The 18,378-nt window shown below is 51.7% G+C and overlaps 1 protein-coding gene across 1 annotated transcript in view; it reads right to left on the bottom strand.

The window, feature by feature from the left end:
• Positions 1-616: 616 nt before the first annotated feature.
• MAP2K6 (mitogen-activated protein kinase kinase 6) overlaps positions 617-18,378 on the bottom strand; it is a 35,818-nt gene continuing 18,056 nt past the window's right edge. The window contains exons 10-12 of the mRNA XM_033518633.1: positions 17,449-17,588; positions 14,784-14,829; positions 617-11,703 (exon numbers count right to left, since the gene is read on the bottom strand). Of these exons, the coding sequence (XP_033374524.1) occupies positions 11,626-11,703; positions 14,784-14,829; positions 17,449-17,588 (264 nt within the window). The 3' untranslated portion in view covers positions 617-11,625. The remainder of the gene's footprint in view (positions 11,704-14,783; positions 14,830-17,448; positions 17,589-18,378) is intronic.

Below are 18,378 nucleotides of genomic sequence, written 5' to 3' on the forward strand. Positions count from 1 at the left end.
TTACTCCAGCACAGCGCTTTGGCTCAGACAATAATTCAGGGTGAACACTGGCCCTGCAGCAGGACAAGGCACGGCCTGAGAGTCACCCTTTAAAGAAAGGCAGGTGACAGCGCTGGGGCTGGCAGGGGAACCCGGGATGCAGGACCTGGGCAGCCAGCAAAGCCCCACATCTGTTCTGCAGCCCAGCAGCTGCACCCAACCCCTTGGGCCACATCCCCGCGAGGTGCTGGGCTCTGACCCAGCCCAGGACCTGGAGCCCAGAGCTGGCCAGGGGGTTGTGTCCCCTTGGACCCTGCAAGAGCTGTTTTTTGGGAGGGCTGGGGGCAGGAAGCCGCTGCTGCCGTCCCTCCGGGCCGTGCCTTTGATGTGGGCTGGACGGGATGTGGCTGCGCCTGCTCCCGCCAGCCGGAGCGGGGAAAGGGAAACCAGCGGCAGCAGGGCTGACAATTATCCCTGTCGAGCAGCTTGAGCATTCCTGGGCTTTCAGTAATGTACCAGAAGCTGTTGGGAGTAAGATGATCCCCAAAAACCTCCCATAGGAACGGCAAAAGCAGCCCAAAGCGTGCCCCGACACAACCGGTAGCGCTGAGGGAAACACAGGTAGGCCGAGAGAACGTTACTTTTAAATTTCATTTATTTATCTTTGTGTACATTTTCCGTAATTCGACTGACATACCATTGCTATAAAGATGCCCTGCTCTTTGAATATTTCCATCCAAGACCACTAGTTTCAAGTGTGGTTATGAAAAGTCACGGCAAACATATGACTGGAAAGAGGTGGTTGGTTTTTGACTTCCAGGCAGTTGTTTGAAGCATTTCAGAGATGCACACAATATTCAGCAGAACACACGCACGCACAGTGCTGGCTTACACACACACACACGCACACACACATCTGGAAAACTGTTACAGTGGTTGAAGTCTCCAAAAAGGTGTACTGTCCCCTCTCAGCAGCAGTGAAAAACCTCTGGGTATCCTGAGAAATCAAATCAAAGCACAGTAAAGAGGAGTAACTTATCCCATCAGCAGGGTTTGGGGGTGGTTTCTTTTCAAGTCAAATGTGTTTTGCCAATCTGTATGAAGTGAAGAGGGTGGGGAGAAAGAATCTGTGGCAGTGAAGGTTAAAGAATACCAGTTCAGCATGGATCCTAAAAGCATCTCTTTAAAACAACATGGAGTAAAAGCCCCTCAAACGTTACACACACGGCCCTGCTGTCCCTCTGCTGCTCCTGCTCATCTCCAGAGCACGAGGAACAGCACTGAGATGGGGGAAGACAGCACAGGAGGTGTTGCAGGTGGAGGGGATGTGCAGGTGGGCAGCCAGGTGAGCTCGGCAGTCCCTGACTGATGAAGTGTCTGCACCTGGCTGGGTACCAGACCTGGAGCATCCAAACCCTGGGCAAAGCCCACAGGCACTGACCAGCACCCAGTGCTGCCTCACACTCACTCCAGCACCTCTTTCCTTTTCAGTGACACCCTCTGAGCTGCTCTGTCTGGCCAACCCGCCCTCCCCAAGGCTGGGACTTGGGGTGCTGCCGCCTCAGGGCGCGGCGGGTTGGATTCTCACAAGGAAAGAATTCCCTCAACAAGGCTAAAAATTGAAAATCCCCCACTCTGCACTGTGCTGCCTTTAACTCAACAGCACCTTGGCCTCTGCTGCACTGCCTGCACCCCAGGGCTCTCCTGAGGAGCTGGAGCTGCCCCGTGCCCTGGCTCGGAGCGGGGTTGTGCGAGGTGACGGGCGGCGCGCAGCCCTGCCGAGGAAACCAGCAAAGCCTGACACAACACAAACAAACACCAAGCAATTAAAAGAAGGATGGGAGATGTGGTCTGATGTACTTCTGCCAAGAAATAAATATTTTACGCTGCCTTTTTAATTTTTTTATTTTTTTTTTTTTAAGAAAAGCACTTGCATTGTGTTTTTTTTTAAATCTCAAAATGGCTGAGTTACTCCCTGCACCTCCCCAAGCACAACACGTGCTCACACACACACACACACACACCTCTCACACCCTCTAATCCACACAATTCCAGCTCTGTAGAGCTACTGGATTTACTTAGAGACAAGTTTCTTGTGCATTTGGACAATTTACTTTGAGACAAGTTATTTGCAAGAAGGCAAAGTTCATGCACGGCTTTGACAGCTCCACTTTCTCATAAATGGTTTTTGAAAAGCAGAAAGCAAATGAGGGCCAAAGCTCCATTTAAAGTTCACCTCGGATGCCTGAAAAGCATTTATACCCACATCCTTCTGAGGTCCCTGCTTTATGAACTTCTAATCAATTCCACATTCTGCTACCCAGCGTTTCTTATACGTTGGGGAAAGAAAACAAACCAGAAAAGCGGCGTGAGCTGTCTGAAAACAGCTGCACCACAGCACCCAGGCTGCCCAGGGAAGGGCTTGAGTCACCCTCCCTGGAAGGGCTGGAAATGTGTTCATGTGGCACTCGGGGACATGGGTTAGTGGTGGCCTTGGCAGCGCTGAGTTTTTGGTTGGACTCGATGATTTTAAAGGTTTTTCCACCCTCCGTGACTCTGTGGTTCTCTGGTTCTGTTATTCTTTATCAGAAAGGCTGGGGAGGCTTCTGAAGCACCTTTCCAAGGGGAGAAAGGGAATAAAAAGAACAAAACCTGATGGGTTTTGAGCCCCAAAGCCCTGATTCTCTCCCACACTTGAGGGATTCCCCTCAGCATCCCCCAGAGCTCGTGAATTGCTCCATTATTTCTGCAGGACAGGTGTCCTCCAGCCCCAGAGGTGACACTTGGCTGTCCCCAGCCCTGCCCTGGCCAGTCCTCACCACCCAGGGCTCCAGCAAACTCCAGGTTTGACAGAGAAAAGCCTGCCATGAGCCTGGGACAAACCAAATTCTTCACCAACCAGATTTGAATTTTCAGGTGGAAAGTGGCTGTTTTCTCAGAATTCAGCTGATTTTATTGATTGATTTAATCGATTTTAATGATTTGACAGAGCATTCTACCAGCTAAACTGAACCCTGGTGCTACTCAATCCCCTCTCAAAGGAACATCTGAAACCCACCTCGTGCTTCCCTACTAAAAACATAAAAGTGAGCAGGTTTCTTCAGAAGCCCCCAAAACTCCAAAAAAAAAATTAGAATATTTTAAAACAAGATTCCTTATCCCCGTCCCTAATTCTAATGCAAACCGAGACACTAAAAAACAAACAAAAATAATAATCTAAGTTGCTATAAATATAATTTAAAATCATCATCAGCTGTCTACTGCCATCCCAGCTGTTAGGAGCTACCACAGGGATCCCAAATGGCTCGAGGGCAGGCTGGGAGATAATTTCAGCACCTCTTGGATAGTACCAGAAAGAGATAAATAATAAATAAGAAGAACATGAGAAAGAATAATCAGCTTTCCACGGGGATGGAAAAGCAGAGACTTTCCCAGTTAAGAAACCGAGTGATGTTACTGTAAAAAAAAAAACCTAAAAATGAAGTAAAAGAAGGATTTGCATTACAGCAGGTTGAAAAGTCTTCTCCTTCCTAACATGTCCATGTGCCCTCTTCAACACCAGAGAACACTGGGATCTCGGTGCTTTTCCTTTTTTTTTGATGTTTGGGTTTGTTTCTTTTTTCCCTAGCCAGAATTATTTAAAAATATCCTTATTACAGATTTCCCACCATCCTGAGAAAAAGCAGATTTCACACCTTAAGATAGAAAGTCTAAAAATCCCATCTATTGATGGGATTTCTGAACGTAGATCTTTGCCAATAAAACTGTAATTCCTTAAATTGAAGATTTTGGACAATTTTGGAGAGTTGTTTCGGTTTGTTTTGTTTTTTCTCTACAAGAAATGACAAATTTTACTCCAACACATTTCCAGCTTACAAGAAGCTACATTTAGCAGCTTCCCCTTGTTGTATTCCTATTTAAAAAATGCAGAATTCCAGCTATTTTGGATGTTGTGACTATTTCCAGCAGCCCCTGGCACAGGGACAGCTCTCACCAAGCACAAACCACTCGATTCACCAAAATAAAAACAGCAGCCGAGCCCTGGAAATTCACTTTACACATGGATTTTAAAGGGAATATTCAGAGCCAAATCCTGGGTTGGGGAATATTGGATTTTGAGCCCCGAATCTGCCAGAAGCCCCCCAGAAGGCACAGTCCATGCTGTAGGTGTTTATGCAGGATTTGTGACTGAATTTGGGGCTAAATATGGATGGAGAGCTCTGCAGCTGTACCTGGATTTGGGAATATTTGATCCTGGCTCAGCAGCTCTGACAGAGACTGGGATTTATCTTTAAACACACCTTTTCTTGGCTTTTACCAGGCACCAAAGCCACATTTCTTCACCCTGCCTGTGCAAATCAAGGACAGCTGGCCCTTCCTGACTTTTCACAGTATCCATCCTGAAAAGAAAAACCAATATAAAAATGCTGAAGGATTTTTGGGTGTTCTGGGATACTCTGAGATGGCTGAATGCTCTCTCCTAGAGGGAAAAATCCCGAGAAATGGCAGAATCCAACACCTCCATCCCACAATTCCTGTGTCTGTGTGAGTTTTTGGAGGCCACAGATACTCCAGGCTGCTGTTGCAGCCTCCAGACATTGGCCCCTCTCACTGGAGCATTTATCTCCATCCATCTCCTGGAATGGTTTGGTGTGTCAGGTCACAGCCTTTTGGAAAGATCCTGGTCTGCTCTTTTTATTTCCTCAAAAAGAATCATTATCTAGGGGCAGAACCAGACTGAATTAAAGCCTGAGCTGGCCTGAGTTATTCCTGGAAGATAAACCAAGCAGCAGCTTTCCTGATCAGCTCAGGAATACTCGGGGTGTGTTTAGTCTTTATTCAAAAATTACACCGCTCCGAGTTTCCTGGATTTAGCTAAGCCCAAAAGTGAAAGTAACAGATCAAAATACCCTGAAATAAAACTTCTAGGAAGGGATTTCAGGTCTGGCTAAAACCAGATAGCTTTGGAAATCGCCGAGAGACGTCTGATCTTTTGAGATTTCCATCTCTACTTCCAGCGCGCTTCAGGCGCTTCCAAGCTTTTCCCGGCTTGTCCCCGCAGAACCTCGCGGCCGCTGGACGCTCGCCCCGGCCTCTCAAAACCAGGAGCCTCTCGAGGAAGGGCTTGTGGCCCATCCTGGCTGGGCTGGGCCACCTCAGAGCGGGGCTGCTGCAGCTCCAGAGCTGCCCAGCGCTCCCAAAGGGAGTTTCAGCGGAATGGCAGCTGCGGCTGAGCCCTGCAGGGTGGCTGCTCGGCCAAATCCCAGCTGTGGCATCAGGGAGAGGGAACTGGAGAGGACAGGAAGCTCCTTCCCCACTCCATGGACACTGCCTTCCCGCTGGGGGCAGTGAAATCCCAGACACAGAACAGGAAGATGAAGGAGCCTCTCCCTGTCAGGTGTCCAGGGAGGCCAAGAGCTCTCCAGCATCCCAGGGATGCTCTGAGGGAGCCACACCACAACCATCCTGCAGCCCCAGCTGCTCCCTGGTGAACTCCCTCCTCCTGGTAGCCTGAAAATTGGGTAATTCCAGCATGAAGCTGCTCAGAGACCTGAAAAGTTTCCCCTCTTCTCTCTCAGCTACAGAGGTCTCTCCCAGGCTTTTCCCGTCCTTTCAGGCCATGCAGCAGCAGCGTGCCTTGGGCCACTTGCAGGTTTTTCCCTGTGGAAAAATCTTTTCCTTTTTGGTTTTAGATTTTGCTCCCTGGATTTGGATTCAGATTCCCAGTGGCAACCTGGGACCCACTGCCCATCAATCTGGGCCTGAAGGAAGATGTGGGGAGGGCAGGGGCAGCCAGGCTGCTCTCAGGCTGTGCCCTCGATGGACCTGTGGCTGTGTCCTGCCTCTCCTGCTGCTCCAGACCCTCCCTGGCAGAGTGCACTGACACCAGCTGCCCATCACAGGACTCATTTTGTTTTAATTGCCATTAAACCCACCCTTAAAGTTCACTGCACTCTCAGAGTCCCTTTCATTTCTCTGGCAATGGACCTTTGTGCCTGCAGCACTTGGCTCCACCAGAGCTCCTGGCTGTGTTTATTCATCTGCAAACACCTCAAAACTGAGATGCAGCTTTTTCTGCCCCCATTCATTAACAAAAGCCACTGTTTTTATGGAGTGGGGTTATGTGAAGGAGCAGAGTCCTTTCAGCCTCCAACAGAGCTGCCACTCCTCCAGGGTGAATCTCCCAGCTCTGCAGAGCACAGGGCAAATTTCACATTCTCCATCTGCTCCAGCAAAGCTGAAATTTTAATGAGGAGATCTGATCCCTTCTCAGCAGAAACAATCTGGGTTTTACAGCCCAGGCAGAGGCCAGAGGAGCAGGCAAAGCTCTGGGATCCATCCTCTGCTGCTGGTTAAGGGCTTTCAAGGAATAAAGGAACCTGGGGGGAAGACAAAGAGTGTAAAACATGTGGACATCTGGTGTGTTCTGTGTGTTCTGTCCAGCCTTCATCTCCCCAGGCTCAGCCCCCTCCTCTGTGCACGTCCAGAGCAGAGAGAGCCTCTAACATCAACAACCGTAACGTGGCAATAAAGATTAATGAGCAAAACTTGCCATTTTATGTCTAATCCCTGGGGATTTACCATCATTAATCTTTATTAGTGTGTAATAACTGTTTAGACAGTTAAAATCTAAGGACAGATTCTCAGCTGGACAAAACTGGCCTTGTTCCAGCCAAGCCAATGGAGCAGTGCCAGTTTACACCCTCCATGAGCCCAGCTCGACAGGAGACCCATCCCATCTGTAGGAATCACACCACTGACAGTATTTCCCCAACAGCAGGGGCACACAAGTGAAGGCAACTATTTGTCTTTCCCTGTATCCCAAAAAAAGAGAGCTGCATGTGTCCAGGAAGCTCAACAATAGACATGTCAATAAACACGAGGAAATTCAATGAAAAAGCAACAGCAACAAAAGGAACCCCAAGGAGCAGGGAAATGGATGGTTTTAGAGGCAGGACTACAAGATCTGGTTTGGCAGGAGCAGAACTAAGTGGGATCTTTGGCATGTGAAAGAGTGGAAGCACCAAGACAGGCTCCCAGAGTTCCTCTAACAGGAACAAGATGGAAGGGGAAATGATAAAAAAGGAGCATCTTGGCTGGTTTTTCTGAGAGAGGAGTTTGGGGGTTGTTTTGAATAAAACAGATTTATTAAACACGGGAGCTTGGTGGGAACCTTGTCTGAACCACACTGAAGCAATGCTGTGTTGATCAAGCAGGATTTCCTCTTCCAGAACGTGCAGGGAAGAAGGGAAATGTGCAGGTACACCCCTGGCTGGCAGCAGGCATGGAGAAATCCCTGCTGAGCCTTCCCAGCAGAAAAAGGTGCAGCAGCACCTGCTCAGCTACAGGGAGATGAATTGAGATTTTTTTTTTTTAGAGATTTTTCCAAGTAGGGACCCACCAACTGCCTCCAGAAATGAAGTTTTAACTTTTTTTAACTTTAACAAGCCAGAGTTGCCTCTTTGTCACCAGTAAACACAAGAAAAGCCAGGGAAAACCAGAGAAATACAGTACAGAGATACCTGTGTCAAGGTCTGTGCACCTGGAAGAACTCCAGGGAAGATGGGCATTGCACCCAGTGCAGCAGCATGAACCTGGGGTTTCAAAACAGCAACCAGAAAATGCCCTCCAACTCCTCTGCCAGATTTAAGGGTGCAAGGGGCTCTTGGGGACCCAGAAAACACCTTTCCTGCCAGTGACACTTCAGAGCTCCAGCAGTGGCAAGGCCTGCAGCACCCTGAGATGGCAGGAGGTGGCAAGAGGAGGATGGACACACACCTGGGCAGCCCTGGGGATGGGCTGTGATGCTGGTAACCTGTGGCAGGCTGGAGAGGCCCTCTCCACAGCTGGTCCAGCTCACAGCTCAGTGCTGAGCTCACACAGCTCTGCTCTCCCTCTGCTCCCTGCCTTTGGGGGTCTTTCAAGACCTGCTTCTCTAAAAATTCCAGTCTGGGGCAATCCCAAGCCCAGATGAGCTGTGTGAACACAGAAAAGCTTTGTGAAGAACATCCCTAAACCTCAACACCTGGGCTGCCCAGGGGGCCAGCCTGCCAGGAAAGGTTCCACGTCCCAGAGCCTGTGTCTGTCCCTGTGCTTGTGCTCTGGCCAAGCAAAGATCTGAGCAGCAACCAAAGGCTTTTCATCTTCACAGAGGTCTCATTAAGCAGCAGAGAGAAGAGCCTGACTCTCATCCTGCAGCCCAGCAGGGCTCTGAGGCACACAGGAGTCCCTGGCTCTCCTCCCTGAGCTGAAGCCACCAAGCTCAGGCTTCTCTCTCAGGAACTCCTGGGTCAGGCCAAGCTTTGTGGAGGGATGCAGAGCCCTGTGCATCTCACAGAGCTTTCCTCACCCTCACACAGCTCCACACTTACCCTGGGCTGACACAAACGACTTTGAAAGGAACAAAGTCACGGAGAAGGAGCAGGGAAGGGAAGTGATTTGTTGCGTGCCCTATTGTAATGTCATTAAAACAAAAGGATTAGAGCAGAAAGCATAAAAGCAAGCCCCGTGTGGAGGCATGGAGGAATCCTTTCAGAGGGTTACCAGCTGCAGAAAACACTGCCATTAATTCTCTATTGGAAAACGCTGGTGACATTAATATCTGCTATAAATACTGAGCTTTGACAGTATCTCATAAATTCAACCTGTCAATTACAATGGCACTGAAATGAAGGTGCTCTGAGGTCAAGGAGATGCGGTGTCCAAACGAGACTTATATTGCAGGGGAAAAGCAGCAAAAACAATCTTTAACAAAAGCATCAGATCCATATGTAGGAAAACCAAAGGGTGGTTTTAAATGTCATGTTTTTCAAAGTGAGAATTGATGCTGGAACCAAGTCTATAAACTGGCTGGCTGGACTTTCAGCTGCAGCTGAGGACAATCAATCAAAACAGCTCTGTGACTCTGAGAAAGTGAGAGAGAGAAAACACACACACACACCATGGAATATGAGAGGGCAGATCATGAGCCATGTGAGGCCTCTTAAAATTACACTGTGAAGTAAAACATCCTCGTGTTTCATCTGCCACGAAATGTAACCTGAAAGGTTCCCCTCGGCACAGAGCAGGGTGTGGAGCTTTTCCTTTGCCGAGGGCTGGGCGGGCTCCTGGGGCAGGGCTGAGCAAGGGGAACCTGCTCCCCAAAGCCTGCACCACCCCTGAATGGCACCCTGATTCCTGCAAGCCCTCTGTGAGCCCCCTGCTCTGCAGCTGAGGGCACAAGGATCCACAAATCCCGATAAATGCTCCCTGTCTCTGTCACTGCCAGCCCCAGGGCAGGGCTGCACCACCCCAGGCTCACGGCCACCCCTGTGGTGGCAGGGACAGTGACAGCCCAGGCACTGGCGGTGTCTTTGTGCGCCTCTTGGAAGTGTTGGCGTGTCCCCAGCACCCCAGAGCCCCAGTTCTGAACACTGCCCTCCCCTTCAGCCCTTCCAGGGGATTCCCAAAATCCGCTCAGACTGTTCCAACCTGCACCAGCAGAGCCTGGAGCTGCTAACCTGGCAATGACACCCTGCTCAGGGTCAGTGACACCCTGCTCAGGGTCAGTGACAGCCTGCTCAGGGTCAGGGACACCCTGCTCAGGGTCAGGGACACCCTGCTCAGGGTCAGTGACACCCTGCTCAGGGTCAGTGACACCCTGCTGAGCGGTCAGTGACACCCTGCTCAGGGTCAGTGACATCCTGCACAGGGTCAGTGACACCCTGCTCAGGGTCAGTGACAGCCTGCTCAGGGTCAGTGACACCCTGCTCAGGGTCAGTGACACCCTGCTGAGCGGTCAGTGACACCCTGCTCAGGGTCAGTGACACCCTGCTGAGCGGTCAGTGACACCCTGCTCAGGGTCAGTGACACCCTGCAAGGTTCAGTGACACCTGCTCAGGGTCAGTGACACCCTGCTGAGCAGTCAGTGACACCCTGCTCAGGGTCAGTGACATCCTGCACAGGGTCAGTGACACCCTGCACAGGGTCAGTGACACCCTGCTCAGGGTCAGTGACACCCTGCACAGTCAGTGACACCCTGCTCAGGGTCAGGGACACCCTGCACAGGGTCAGTGACACCCTGCACAGGGTCAGTGACACCCTGCTCAGGGTCAGGGACACCCTGCTGAGCGGTCAGTGACATCCTGCAAGGTTCAGTGACACCCTGCAAGGTTCAGCCCTGCAGAGCAGGGTGTGTTTCTGGCTCCCAGGGGCTGTGCCCAAGCGAGGGGTGGGGATGGAAGCGCATGCAGGGCACGAGGCACTCGTGCAGGCCTCGTTCCAGGGCTGGGGGAAGGAGCCCCGGGCCAGGCAGCTGGGCAGGCATGGCTCAAACCAGCCTTAACGTGGAGCCAACACTGCCAGTGCCCCCTGCTCCAGACAGTGACTGACCCGAGGGCACAACGCTCTCCAGCTCCTCTCCCACCTTCTCCTGTCCCTGGCTCACAGCTCGTCCCCGAGGCCAGCAGCAGGGAGCTCCTGGTCAGGGTGGGCTGTGCTGTCCCTGTGTGGTTTCCCAGGCAGAGCCCAGCGTTCCCGGCTGCCTGCAGCATCCAACTGGGGCTGGGCACAGCCCAACAACCCGGCCAGCTCGGGCTCCTGGAGCGCTGCAATCCCCGGGCAAGCACGGAGGGATGGAGCCCAGGGATCCATCCACTAATCCATCCCACTCCTGAGGGTGCTGTGCCTCCTGTGATCCCGAGATCATCCGAGAGAGGAGCTCCCCGGAGCCCCAGAGCAGCTCATCCCCAGCCCAAGGGAGCCTCGGGCACTGCAACGCTGCTGGGCACCCACCAGGACAGCTCCTCCTCTTCTTTGTGCAACTTCTCTGACAACTCCTTCCCTCTGGGCCTTTTGTCCCAGACATTGTCCCAGCAACTCCCAGAGCTCCCAGCCTGCCCTCTCCAGCAGAGCAGGGCGGTGGGACAGGGCTGGAAGCGCGGTGTCGGGAGAGGAGGTGACCACAGGGGACACCGGGGCCTCCCTCCCTGACACAGCTCGAGCAGCAAGGCTTGCTCATCCATTCCTTTTATGATGCACATCACCTGTATTCCACAACAGAGACACTTCTCCTCTCTCCTCTCCTCGGACACCTTTTCCCCAGCGAGCCCTACAAGTGCTGCTTGCTGCGGCCTCATTTTGCATCATCATCATCATCATCATCATCACCACGCACTCATCCTCATATAAAACAGAAATCTATTCCATCAAGCACTTAACATAAATATTAAAATAATGGAAGGGACAAAATATAAATCTACATACAACTTCATGACTACCATAGCACCTATTACCATGACAAAGCAAATTCTGGTTCAAGGGGAAGGGAAGGGGGATGAGGAGCAAGTTAGGAAGAGGAACTTCGACTGTCATTAAATATGTAAATCACTCTTTCAAAAAAAGATTTTTTTTGTTGTTGTTTTGTTTTTGTTTTAAGGTTACCAACCTTATTAAAATTCATTCCACTAACCAGCTCGTTCTATGTCACTATGGATACCAAAGAACCCTTTAAAAAAACTCGGGCGAGGCGGGGGTTTCTCAGAATAAAAACAAAACAAAACAAAACACAGCGACTTTCTGTTGGTGCTCCCATGACGAGTCCTGCCACACGCCCCTCCCCTGCACCCACCAGTCCACAGAAGGGCAATTCTTTTACAAGTCCAGTTCTCAGTCTCCCAGGATGAGCTTGACAAAAGAGGCGACGTCTGTCTCTTTGGATTCGTGCAGGGTGAAGAAAGGATGTTGCTGGGAAAGCAAAGAGAGAAAAAAACAGCCAAGTTTATTAATCACCACGCTGAGCAAAACGCTTTTCAGACAATCCTCTAGACAGTGAAGAAGGTTTTCTCCTTAGCATCATAATATTGGGCTTTTACAGCTGAGGTGAGTCGGGGAGCACAAGGGTGCTCCATGAAATTGCCACGGATTCCACCTAAACCCTGCCCTGGCTGGGAGGGCTGAGCTGGGCAGCTCTGGAGGAAAGGGGAAAGCTTAGAAAACCCTCTCCATCTGCCCCAAACACCCTCCAGACCACGCTGCAAGCAGAGCAGGGAAAACCTTGCTGACTGCAGTGCTTTTCCCTCAGCTTTATCTGTGTGTTTGCCCTCTGGTGACTCCTGAGTCTCATTTCTTCCCTGAACTGCCCCTCCTCGCAGCAGGAGCGGCTCCTTCACCCCAAACACCACACAGGAAAGCCATCCTGACTGGAAAACCATCCCCTCTTGTGTGTTTAACCACTTCATCCTGACCCACGTGGGGAGACAGCCTGCCAGAAAACCCTGCACCAATGGAAAAATACAGGGAAGGAGAAAAAACACAACCAAACCCCACTGAGAGCAACCAAAGCCCCTCTCTGCCAGGACCAGCAACTCCCTTTGGTTGGTTCAGCAACACACTGAGCTGAGATCCCACCTGAAAACCCCCAAAACCAGTTTGACACCCACTGTGCTGGCAGATAATCGGGTTTATTTGGACAGAGGGTGTCAGTGAGAACCAAGAGGCAGCCAGGGCCCTGCAGGGCTCACAGTGATCTCTGCTCTGTACCAGGGTTTCATTCCCAGCCCTCGTGTTTCGAGTCAGATTTTTAAAGACAATTTGGGGTTTCCAGGGTTTTTTCCAAGCTGCCCCTCACCTCAGTCCCTGAGCACTGGATGTCTCAATGATCTTTCATGGCAGTGGCCAGGTGGAAGGAGAAGAAGAGCAAAGAAAAGGGATTTTTCAAGGTGGGCTTGAGTGGAAAGTCACCCAGGGAATAAGATGAGGCAGCTCTGAGTGGCTGGGAAGCAATCCAAAGACACACCAGTAAGGAAGAGGAAGCACAATTATGTGGGAAACAGGGCTGGAATGGGCTGAGGCAAAGATCCAGGCAAAATTTTAGGTCTCCCTGGGTCAGACACTGACAGGAACTGAAGTGTGGGTAACTCAGAGAGGTGACCCCAATGTCCCGTTATTATCCCAGCTTTGTTCTTTGTTATCGTCCCAGCTTTCACATCCCACTGAAGTGACACCCAAAGCACAGCTACACAGCCTGGACACATCCAGAAATGTGCCAGGGGTGGCAGCAATGCCCTGCAGCCTGTGCCCCAGGGAAGCCAAGGCTGTGCCAGGTGGGATGTGCAGACCACCGCTCCTGTAGTAGTTTCACGCTCCACTTCACCTGGGGAAGTGGGCTTTTAAATGAAATTAAGCACCCCTATCAGCTTTCCTGCTGCTCAAGATAGCACAGAGTCACATTTTCCATGAGAAACCTCAATCCCACAGGAAAGCAAGGGAGCAGTCTTGGTCTAAATGACAAATCCAATCCAGCACCGCAACTTAATGCTGTAAGAGGGAGGAAAAAACCCCAACAAAACAGCAACCCTCAACCACAGGACCTCACAACATCCATGTCAGCCATAAAATACCACAGCACTGAGATACTCTGCAGGGGTGATCCAAGAACCTAATTCAATAGAAATGCACTCCCTTGCCAATGGGTATTAATGCTGCAGCAGACGGAGCTGCTTTTGAACCTTTTTTGATAAAAGGCCATTTGGCAAAGTTCAGAAATTTGCTTAAAGTATACAGATGGATTTATCAAATAATATACCCCTCAAAAAAAACAAATTAAGAAAAAAAAGCTGTAAAACTCAAGCCTCCCTTTGTTTGAAAGCAGTCTGGGGGCAAGCTGTGTGTCAATCACATCTATTTATAGTTGAATTGCATTACAGGGTCCAGCACCAAATGCCACGGGAATTATTCACTGCTTGCACTCAGGGTCGTGGGTTTCCAGCATCACTTGCAGGTAAAAATCACCTTAAACCTGGCACCTTCTCAGCTCTGAGCAGAAGGTGTGAGGTGGTGATGGGTCTGACCCTCTGCTGGCAGAATGTAGATCCCAAAAATTGCGAGGTAGGGAATACCAGTGCCTAAAGAAATCCTTGCCACCCTTAATCCAGGTGATCTTGACTCTGAGACTGGACAGGGGTGGGAATGCAGGGTCAGGAGCTTCAGAAATAACAAATTTAGGCACCTTCCTGCCTTTAGAAAGCTGTGAGTTGTGTGAGAGTAACAAAGGATTAAACGTCTGCAGGAGTGAAACACCGACTTCCTGAGCTCTCCTGCTTTCTGCCAGCTTTTAGGAGCACCAGGATCAATACCAGAAAGTCAGGAGAGAGAGAAAGGCCATGAAGCAGTGGAGCCCAAGCAGAAAAATCTGTTCTTTCCAGCTGCAGCCCAGAGCTCTGGCTGGGCACAGAGCAGTGCCCTGCATTTCCCCTGCCACCAGCCCTTATTGGCATTTTCCTCCTTAGCTATTCCTCAGTTATCCCTGCCAGTAAACAGTCTCTAGGCAGAGATGACTCTCAATAACTGGAATTATTAGTCACAGACTCGTCTCTGTCCCCAACATCCAGGAATTGCTCTGTCCAAAAATCCTCCTCTCCAAGGCAGCAGGGCAGCAAAGCCCAGTCTGGGCTCCTGCAGCATCTGTGGCACACTGAGGTGTTTGAGCTGATCACACAAACCCCAGAGGAGGATCTGAGCCTCACTAACTGATCCTTCACAGCCTCATTCTCATCCATTACCTGCTTTAATATGTATTTTCTCCCTTGATCTGAGTGGAAAAGCACCTGGCTGAGATTTCAGAGAGCATCTCTGATTTGCAGCCACCCTCCCAGGACTGTGAAGTGTCACAATTCTCCCATCTGGTATGAAAAATAAGATGCAAAGCATCCCAAAACACCATCACTACTGGGATCCCTGCCCTCAGCACCTCACTGTGACCCATTTCAGCTCTGAAATGATGCAGCCACAATTCTGAAATAATTGCCTGATGCAGCCACACTCACCATAAGCTCTGGGTATGTTGGCCGTTCTTTGGAATTCTTCTTCAAGCTTTAATTGGGAGAAAAAAGGAAAAAAATTAGAATTTACATTCTGTCTGCAATTTAAGTAAGGCCATAACATGATACCACGACAGCTGTGAGGTTTAAAGACTCTGCAGAACACGTTCAGCTACTCATCCAAGCTGAGGAAACAATTTAGGCCTTGAGGACAGCGACAGCAGCGCTGGGCACAGGAACTCAAAATCCACCCAGAGACCTGGAGCCACCAAAAACACCACTTAAAACACTGCCTCTTGCTGGGGGCCAGGTACAACTGGGAGTTTGGGTGCTCTCCAACAGGCCAGTGACTCAGGGAATGGGTGCAGCCTCCAGGCTCTGCCTGGGAGCAGTGACTGAGTGGCTGCAGAGCACGTGTACAACTGTTTGTTTATCACCGTGCTGTTATCAGCGGGGACGCTTCCATGGGACATCCTTTTTTTCTCCCCTCTCCTACAACAGATGGCCCTGGAGGGTTGTAGCTGGAAGATATTTTGGTTTCCCTCCAGCAGAAAATAGCTTTTAAAAGACAGGACGTAATCTCTACTCACTTCCTGGCAGTGTATTTAGGGGAAAGACACTTGGAGCGACTTGAAAAGATCTTCACACACGTACGCGGCGGTGGCGGGGAAAAGGTGTCACACTGAGCAAAACAAAAGTGAGAACCTCTGCTGGGATTTGCTGGGGCCCAGAGGAAGCAGAGGACACACACTGAATAGATATTTCCTGCTTGCTGTGTGTAGAGGGCTCGTGTTTAGTGTCATGTTGTGAATGAACGGAGGAACCCGGGGCCGATACGTGCCAATATCGCCGGCCCGAAGGTACGGGATGTGTCACATCCTCCCAGCTCAGCAGCGGCCCCAGCCAAGATGACAAGGTGAATTTGAAGGTTAGCTGTGTCCAGATTTGGTGTAATTCTCTTAATTTAGACCCTCTACAAAACAAATTCATCCCCAGGTCACTAATAGCAGGAAATCTGGCGGTAAGTTCCTGAAATCAATGTAAATTTTCAGGAATGAAGGGTTATATTGGGATCTGATCCTGACTCAGATATCCCAGGAATCTTCCTGCAGTGCCTACAGGTGATCAGACTTCACTGCCCAGGCAGCAGATGGATAAACACAATCCTAAGCCAGGCTTGATACAGGGTGGCTGTGACCTGGTTGGGTGTCAGGAATTGCCAGACCCCAATAACACAAAACTGGTGCAAAGTTCACCATTCCCCACCCATGGCACCCTGCTGGCACTGAGGGATCTTGGGTGACCCTGGAGGACAGGATTTGCAAAGCCAGGAGCCACCACGTGCTCCCCAAAGTGGTGTGGATGTAATTCCTAAAGCAGCCACCAACTGCAAGACACAGAGCCTGGAAAAGCAAATCCCTCAGAGAGGAACAGCCTGCCTGGCACAAGCTGGAAAACAGCAGCTGCCCCAAAACCTCAGCGTGGGCCTCGCAAGAACGGGGGGCATCTCGTGAGGGGGTTTTTCCAAGGCAGCTCCCACCTCTCCCGGAGCCAGGGCAGGGAGGGCATGGCAGGTATTCCCCAGTGTGGGTCAGGAGCCGAGCAGCTGGACCACAGGGACATGAAAACACGCTTGAACAAGACTCTGAAGAATCTAAACGTGGGTACTGAGAGTGCCCAGGCAGGAGCAGCTGATAATCCCCTTCCAGGGGCACGGCAGCTCGGGAACAGTCTCACATTTCTGTTTGTCCATCTGCCGTCCTTTGTGGCCGCCAGGCAGACCCAGCAGCCGCCTGCCAACTTGGCAGGAGGGTGGGTGGCACTGCAGAGCCTGGAAAACCTGATCCTGCTGCCAGGCAGTGTGCAGGGAAGCTGCAGGGAGCCAGGGCGAGGGCAGGCTGTGCTCTCTGCACACTGTGCTGGGGTGTCTGAGCTGTGCTGGGGTGTCTGAGCTGTGCTGGGGTGTCAGAGCTGTGCTGGGGTGTCTGAGCTGTGCTGGGGTGTCTGAGCTCTCTGCACGCTGTGCTGGGGTGCCTGAGCTGTGCTGGGGTGTCTGAGCTGTGCTGGGGTGTCTGAGCTCTCTCCAGGCTGTTTTGGGGTGTCTGAGCTCTCTCCAGGCTGTGTTGGGGTGTCTGAGCTGTGTTGGGGTGTCTGAGCTCTCTCTCTGTGCAGCCTGCAGACAGCAGCAGGGCTGCTCCAGCCCTTTTCCTACAGCACAGCCAAATGCTCCTGCTGATTCCAGCTGCCAGGCCTGGGGAAAGCAGAGCAGCAGCCCCAGGGCCCCGGGAGAGGGACAGACACCGCCCAGAGGGGGACACCACAGAAAATCTGCCCTCAGAGCCGTGTCCCCTGAGAGAGAACACAGCCATTCCGTACCCTGCTGCCCTTCCCAGCCTCAGGGACACGAGCTGTCCCTGCTCACAGCAGCCCTGTGGGGCAGCCAGGGTGAGGACACCCCAAAATCCTGCGTGTCCCCTCAAAGCAGCCCAGCCTGCTCTGTGGAGAGACGGCCAGAGCTGCTGTGCCTGCACGGTGCTCAGCCAGGGACTGTTCTGCCCTTCCCCAGGGAATGCTCTGCACAAATCTGGGGTGGGAGCTGCCTGTGGAGACAGGCACCCATGTGCTGAAGGCGAGCAGGGCCAGGGAGAGCGGGGACAAGAGGGAATTGTACCATTGCGAGGTAAAATCGACGAACTCCGCTGAGAACTTCTCCGCTGGGAGCTGCGGCGACGGCTCCTCCACCACCTGCTTGAGCTGCTGGAAGGGCGTGCCCCAGGAGTCGTAGGGGAAGCGCAGGATGGCCAGCTCGATCTGGGGACACAGAGCCCAGACTCAGCACTGGGGGACACCCCACTGCTCTGGGATTGCTGCCTGCCCACCCTGGGGTGTGCTCCTGTAGGCTCCACACAAATGGGGCTGCTCAGCCTGGAGATGGGAACGCTCCAAGATGATTTTAGAGCCCCTTGAGAACCTAAAGGGGCTTTCCAGAAAGGAGGGAGGGTGATTTTTTGCATGGGCAGTGATAGAACAATGGGGATTGGTTTTGAACTAGAAGAGGAGAGATATAGATTAGATATTAGGAGAGAATTCTTCCCTGGGAGGGTGGGGAGGCAGCTGGGGCTGCCCCTGGATCCCTGGCAGTGCCCAAGGCCAGGCTGGACAGGGCTTGGAGCAGCCTGGGACAGGGGAAGGTGTCCCTGCCATGGCAGGGGTGGGAATGAGATGGGCTTTAAGGCCCCTTCCAACCCAAACCATTCCAGGATTCTGATTTCCTCACCCCACCTGGCCACAACACATTGCTCATCCTCTCCAGCAAGCAGGAGAGGCTCAGGAGAGCCAGGCAGCTCCACGTGCAGTGTCCTGTCCCCCGTCACCCCCTGTCCCCAACCTCCTGGGAAAGGCCAGGAGCAAAAGGCAGCCCCAGCACTGGGAAACCCCTTCGGGATTAGATGGATTCCCCCAAAACACTGCCTGGGGGAGTGTCCTGAGGGGGCCTCTGGGAATTGCTGAGTGCTGGCAGGACTTTCTGTGCCGGGAATCAGGAATCCAAGCTGCTCCATCTCCTTAGCCCATGCTGCCATCTCCCGGCAGCTGCAGCCGG

The sequence above is a fragment of the Parus major genome, chromosome 18 (assembly GCF_001522545.3).
Source record: "Parus major isolate Abel chromosome 18, Parus_major1.1, whole genome shotgun sequence".
Classification (NCBI taxonomy): Eukaryota; Metazoa; Chordata; class Aves; order Passeriformes; family Paridae; genus Parus; species Parus major.